At 38.0% G+C, this 7,027-nt stretch overlaps 1 protein-coding gene across 2 annotated transcripts; it reads left to right on the forward strand.

Moving 5' to 3' along the window:
• Positions 1-3,007: 3,007 nt before the first annotated feature.
• LOC149076916 (uncharacterized) lies at positions 3,008-6,342 on the forward strand. 2 transcript variants are annotated; one of them, XM_089244633.1, is made up of 7 exons: positions 3,008-3,191; positions 3,364-3,602; positions 3,764-3,873; positions 4,181-4,319; positions 5,514-5,750; positions 5,916-6,068; positions 6,206-6,339. In XM_089244633.1, exons 1-6 carry the CDS (start codon positions 3,127-3,129, stop codon positions 6,059-6,061), a joined length of 936 nt encoding a protein of 311 aa, XP_089100759.1. In that variant the 5' UTR covers positions 3,008-3,126; the 3' UTR covers positions 6,062-6,068; positions 6,206-6,339. The 2 variants fall into 2 exon arrangements, with proteins under 2 accessions (XP_089100759.1, XP_089100761.1); XM_089244635.1 differs by having other exon boundaries at positions 3,107-3,191; positions 5,916-6,077; positions 6,206-6,342.
• The last annotated feature ends 685 nt before the right edge of the window (positions 6,343-7,027 follow it).

Consider the following 7,027-nt stretch of genomic DNA (forward strand, 5'->3'; position numbering starts at 1 on the left):
TGTCATGGGCGGAAGGGCAAAGATATGCTACGTCACTCCACCGCTCACTATAGATACTATATAGTGATAATATAGATCATACACTATAGACACCGTGTCACAGACATCCCCCTCCCGTATCCTCTTGTGGCCAGACAGTTCTTTAAGGCATACATAATCAACCCATGACCCGGGAGAGAACGAAATGTGGCCCACGGGCTAGTCTGATGTGTCACTCGCGATCTCAAGCCTAATTTTGAAAAAACGAACTGAGCAGCACATCAGAGATCACTCGAATGACACGGCGCGGAGTATTAACACACAGCTTGAGTGGCCCGCGGCACAGTCCCAGGACACTCAAGTGACCCGCTGTGCAGTTTTACATCACTTAAATGGTTCGCAGGACAATCCCAGACCACTTAAGTCTCGCCACGGCATATTTACAGATCACGTGAGTAATCTGCGACACAGTCCCAAATTACTTAAGCAGCCCGCGGTACATTTACAGATCACTTAACTGACCTGCAGTGCTGTTCCAGATCACTTAAATGACCCGAGACATGTTTTCAAACCAATGAAGTGGCCCGCCTTTTCCTGAAGTTTGAGCATCCGTGCTTTAAAGTTTTCTTTAAATGCAAAACTACAAATTTTCTAATAATCACGCTTTTCTATTAAATAAGAAAGAAGAAAAATATATGAAGGTGAAAATATATGAAAGATAATAGAGATGAAAAAAAAGAGATAAGATATGAGTAGGGCAAAAAAAAAAAAGGAATAAATTTTTGTCCTTATTAGAATACGTTTGCAGCTCAACGTAAACTATAACTGGATCGTTTTCTTTTCTTTTGAAATAATTTTCAGTTCCGTAATTACTGACTCTGATGTCAATGCTCATAATGAATGTCAGTACTAAGGCCTTGCAATAAAGGTTTGTGTTGCGGCGGCGTACCATAATTATAAATTTTACACACGCAGGAAAGCGTATTCACAGAGGGTCATAGCAGACTATCGACCAGGACAGCAACTTCGAAGAGGCCACAAATTTGAGAAATGAGTGATAAAAAAAAAATTACTAGAATTGGAGAAGTGTGGTATAACGATAGATCTGCCTCTACCTAGAGAGAGAAAACTAGGTGAGTGAGTGGCCAAGCGCGTGAGTGATCTTGAGCGTGTGTAATCATGTGAATAAGCAAATGAGTAACTTGGAGTACGAAGGACCAGATCAGTGAGCGGCCAAAAGAGTCCCCTAGAAGCTGTGTGAGGATGGGAGATATTAGTAGAGTAACCTAGAGAGGGATGGACCAATTAAGTGAATGACCAAATGTGTGACCTATGGAGCAAGGAAACAGGTCAGTGAACGACCAAATGTGTTACCTAGGGAGCAAAGAAACAGGTCAGTGAACGACCATAAAAGTGGTCTAGAGAGCGTGTGAGTGCAAGCATGTGAGCGACCAAAACAGCGTGCAAGCATGTGAGTGACCAAGAGCGAAGTACCAGATCATGGAACGACCTGGAAAGTGGCCAAAAAATATCGCAAACATGTGAGTGACGAAAATAATACCTAGAGCATATACAAGCTTGTGGAGTGACCTAGAGAGTGAGGGACCTAGTCAGCAAGCAACCAAAAGAGTGACCTAGAGAGTATATGAGCATGGAAGAGACCAAAAGAATGACTCAGAGATGGTATAAGTACGAAGTGACCAAAAGTATGACCTCGAGAATGAGGAGAAAATTTCAGTGAACAACCAAAAGAGCAAAGCCATAGCGAGAGGGAGGATGTTTAACATTTCGGTCCCTCCCGAAATGTTAGAAAATGACTGGTTTCTATGGAAAAGCAAAGTAAAATCAATTGTTTTATTCCTGTGTTGCTCCTCCGAAATACTGGTTCCCCCCCCCCCCGAACTAAATTCCTGGTTACGGCCCTGCAAAAGAGTGACCAAAAATGATCAAGCAAGTGTTCAATCATGGGAGTGACCAAAAGAATGACTTGTAGACCCAGGTGTATTTACAGGGGCTAAGCACAAAGCAGAAAATTTGAGGAATAATAATGAGGCATATTTATAGTGGCTGGGGCTAATTTAGACAAATTTAGCCTAGGGCGACGAATTCGAAGAATTAGTTGTCAAGAAAGTTAGACTAGAATAGGGAAGAGGGGGTAAAACTTATGAAGCCCACAGGTAGCAAAACCACCTCTGTGCATACAAGAACTTTCGGTTTCAGTCTGACCGTTTTGTACAGTCAATGAGGCTTTTTGGATCACGTGATATTTCCCTCGTTTTTTGAGGAGCATACAAGGTAACCAATATGGCGACTTCCTGTGCGATTTATAAAAGAAAAAAATCTAAATTAAAGAAGTATAGAAATGAATCGTTTTTTCTTCTTTTTAATGGGAGCTAGAAATTTCGAATTTTTTTTTTTTTTAACTTCAAGTTAATGCTCCACCTGTTTTTGCTTCAAAAATGCTTGATTAAAGCTGCAAAATTTCTTCGATGTAATTTATACGGGCCAATAATTAATTTAAAACATCCTAAACTATATATGGATTGAGATGCAATTGGATAATATAAGACAATACAGAGACAATTTTGCAAATTTGAAACCAAAATTTGAAATCAATGTTATTGCATGAAATATCCACCTCAAAAGTGGGTCTGGCTCATTATTTTATATCTAATTTTCTAGGCTTCGTATCTCTAAGCGAGCTCAATATTTCAAAAACTAAAGACTCAATTCAATTTTTAAAATTATTGATGTGGCGGAAAACTCCACTGAATTTCCGCATTTCGACGCTAAAATCGGCAATTTTAACATTGATCTCTATGGGGATCATCCAGTGTATGTCCCTCAGGAGTGATGCTGATGATAATTATGACGTCTATTCGAAAAGCCTCATAACAAAATTTTCCTTTCCAATAAAGCGATTAACAGAAAGTTAAGATTACACTGTTACTCTTCCATGCGATAAATTGTTGGGGATCTAACAATGAGAAATGTCTAGTCAAGTCTAGTTTTTCCAATAGATTCAGTTCATTTTCTACAGTTCATTCAACTCAAAGGTCAGGGACAAAGGTAGCCGCCTCTTTTCTTTCTTTTTTTTTTTAGTCAAACTTCGTGAGGGAGCATTTCACAGTATCAAATCGGTTGATCATGAAGAGGGAAGCGTACAAGCCAGTTAATCCTCATGCCAGCCAAGAACCTCATTTGCTTGCCGGGTGAGTCAATAAGAAATACATCAGTGTCTATTCCATCTACCCCCTCCCCCCCCCTTCCCCGCCGTTTTAATTTTTGGATTTAATTTGATTTTCTTATTCTAAGAGGCATACAATTTGCAATTGTGTTCGTAAATGCACGGGGAAAAGACTAACGGAAGGAATTTTTCTGCAGGTACACCGGGTACGTACCTGGTTTTGGGGCGAAGAGGCAGTTCCAGATGGGAGAATCGTATGGGAGAATGACACGAAGGCTTATGATGAACCATCCGATTGCGGGAAATAGGTTGGCCCCGATTTTGGACGATTCGAATGCGCGGGCTTTGGAGCGGCAGGAACAATATCTCATGAACAAACACGAACGGGAAACAAAAATCGTCAAGTTTCGCGATCCAATGGTGACTGGATACTCTGGTGAGTACACGTGTATCTACGCAAATATTCATCGACAGTTCTCAGAATTTTAACAAAAAAGTCTTATTAATTTGAGTGTGTATATTCAACTGATTGTGTTTTCATATAGACGATTCTATATATATATATTTATTTATTTATTTAATTGTATTTATTCATAGGATGCATTCCGAGAAAGCATTACGTGGTTGGCAAGAACTATCCGAATGAATGCAAAGCAGCAGTGAGTGAATTCCAACAAGTGCTTGATATTCATCGACAGGGTCAATCCGTAAGTATCATACGAATGCTCGTCAGTATTCTAAGCGTGACTTACCACCGCACGATCCATTTCAAAGTAAATTCTTATTATTAGAAATAGGAACTTCTCGTAAGTTACAAAATCTAGAAAGACAAAAAGTAAAGTTAGATTAAATTTGACATATACACTTTGATGCTGGTCTCCTGATAAGACATATTTATGACAAATTTAATTGGTCCGATGTGGCTTTTGGTGATTCGTGTCTCGCCTGATTTTTTGTTCGTCGTTGATATGTATTTTTTCTCTCCCATGTCTTTCTTTCTCTGTCTCTCCTTAGGATCCCCAACTGAAAATTGGCAGGTTTAAGGAAAGCAAACAAAGACGATCCGAGAGTGTCAAAAGCAACTCCATGGAGAATCTCCCTCTGAACAAGAGCGTGGCACACCCCAAGACTACGTACCACATTGCGAATACGAGTAAGTTTTCAGTTATATTAGCTTTTATCATTTTGTTTCAGATATTTCCAGTGTGAAAGTTTTTTTTTTTGTATTTTTTTCCTTAAAGTATTATTTAGCTCTCATATATAAAAAAATAATTGATACAGTACCCTTTCGATAACGAATAACCATGAGACCAAACATTTTATCCGCTAGTGAGGAGGTACGATATACAGTGGAACCTCGTTTATACGACATTCCCATTTATACATTTGGCTTCGGTCGCAATTGGTTCCTATACATTTTAATGTCAACATGCATATGTTACTGTAAAAGTGATACACCGGTGGTTATGCATAATCATCAATCATCTCGATAAAGAAAGTCTGATTAAATTTCACTGCATTTACCACTTTTACCGGTGACTATGAATAATTCCCAAATGAAGTTGGAAAGTCTGATAAATATGGAAACTTTTCTTCTCATCATTAAGCCAATTAGTTATTTGTACCCGTAGATGATACAGACACTACACGTATTTTACAATAAAAATTAAATTAAAGTAAGTGCGAAGAAGCACATTCATAATTGCATTGGAAACATTCATAACAACATTATCAGTTTTGTAATGTTGGTCTTCTTCACACGTATCAACAAACAAAGCCAACGCTACCATTGGAATTCACCATCCTAGACTAAAGTTAGGTTCAGTTAACTAAGTAAATTAGTTGACGATTTATCATATTTACCAATACGAGCTTGGGATTAAACACAATATTAGTCGAATAAGATAAATTCTCGGTTTATGACCAAAAATTAATAGTTTGCCTGATTTTACTGTCCGCTATCAAGAGTGTCTGATAACGGGGAGTGAAATACCTTAAGCACTATTTCAGGAAACGGGGATCAAAAAAGTTGAAACAGGAGAGGTTCCATTGTAATACGAGACTGAGAAACTATCAACTGAAACACGGGGTCGTCTCAACAGTGACATTGGGTACTTTCCTCCTATCGGGAAGTACCATATCGCCAATTTACATACTTTCTCTCAAATATCATCGTGAGATGGCTTATAACAAAAATCTTAGTGTAGTTGGTTTGTATAAGTTATATCATCTTAAAAGTCTCGTTTCTATTTCTCATTATATGATATAGTCAGTAACAGACTTTGATCTTTGAGTTTAATCAATAACTATATGCAAAAATTTTTTTGTCCACCTCCTGTCATATTAGTGATGGGCCCCAACAAACTGAACCGGGCTTACGATCCATCCGGTGGGTCAAGGAACTGGGACCAGATGGTCTCTGCTGCGGATCGCCAGAGAACACTCGGCAACAGGTTCACGGTCGATGTACTGTTCAGGCACAGGATGATCGAATCCGCAAAAGAAGTTCCTTGGAGCAAATACAGGAACCATCTCGAACAAGATATACCGCACCGCATGCCAGTGCCTTGGTACAAGAAGAAAGGTAATCAGATATTCCGTATCGCCTCAAAAAAACAATGGTTATTCTTTTCTTTTCCTAAAAGGAATTCAAGCCTAATAGCGAATCGTATAATGTGAACAGCACTTTTCGTTAACATATTTCCGAAGCAATTTTTTTTAATAATAAACAATTTTAATTATCGAGCAGATTTACATCCTGAGCATGGTTTGGTTGAGACATGTGCCCACACCTTTGGCCCGGGTTACTTGAGGGATGTCGACAAGAATTTCTACAAAGGTTTGCGTAAGGGAAAAGAGGATCAGGATCAGCCAACCATACTTATCACGAAGTAAAGTCGAGGTATCGATCGTAAGCAACAGCATTTTTCAATTTTTATCATTATAATTTCAGTGGCGTTAGGTGAGTGATGGTCGGGCAAATGATTCGTGGCAACTGCGAAATAATATCAATATTTTTTTTTTCCACTTGAAATTTAGGAACGCTTGGGCGATCGAAAAAGGACACCGCTACGAAGATTACAAAAGGATTGAACGAGCCTCGCAGACAAACCCGTGGATTCATATTACATAGGACAATAAGTCATCAGCGAATAAAAATTCGATATTGAACGATTTATATGTGTATTTAATTAATTTATTTTTTTGTCATGCCTAATTTTCATTCATTGGTAAATATCTTAATTAAATTTTAATTTTTTACGTGATAAATTAAAAAAAAAAATTATTATTATATTAACATATTGAATTGATTGAATGGAAATGAATAACTAGATATTAATCAAACTTTTTTAAAATAAGAAAGACCAACTTGAATCGTAATATTATGGGTTAAATAAATCAGTTTAGTTGAAAGAGTCTCATATAATAAAATAATATTGAGTAATGATGTATGATAGCCATGCCAGTGGTTCCCAAATGATATGGCGTGGCACTTTCAGTGCCGTGAGATCAGTAGCGTCACGAGTCGTTTTGGGCAGTTAAAATCTTATCAGGGCAAATAACTATTACAGTGATTCCCAACTGGTATGTCACGACCATATGGGACAGGGTGCACAAGCCTTTCAGTCCGCGGGCCAGATATGCGGTAATTCTATCACGCATGGGCCAGAAACTTGTATATGTAAGATGACGTGTACTTTACAAAGCATTCCCATAATTTTGGTGTCATCCCAAGTTTTTCATAAAATGTCTTTTTTTTTCTTATTTTCATCGAAGACTACATGAATTTTTTGACATCAAGAATCAAAATTACTTTCATGATATAAATTTTTTGCTTTTCACAATTTTTTGGCAAAGATT

This window comes from Pholcus phalangioides, unplaced genomic scaffold, assembly GCF_987345545.1.
Source record: "Pholcus phalangioides strain wild (caught in Gottingen) unplaced genomic scaffold, Ppha-v1.0 ptg000015l_1, whole genome shotgun sequence".
In the NCBI taxonomy this organism is placed as follows: domain Eukaryota; kingdom Metazoa; phylum Arthropoda; class Arachnida; order Araneae; family Pholcidae; genus Pholcus; species Pholcus phalangioides.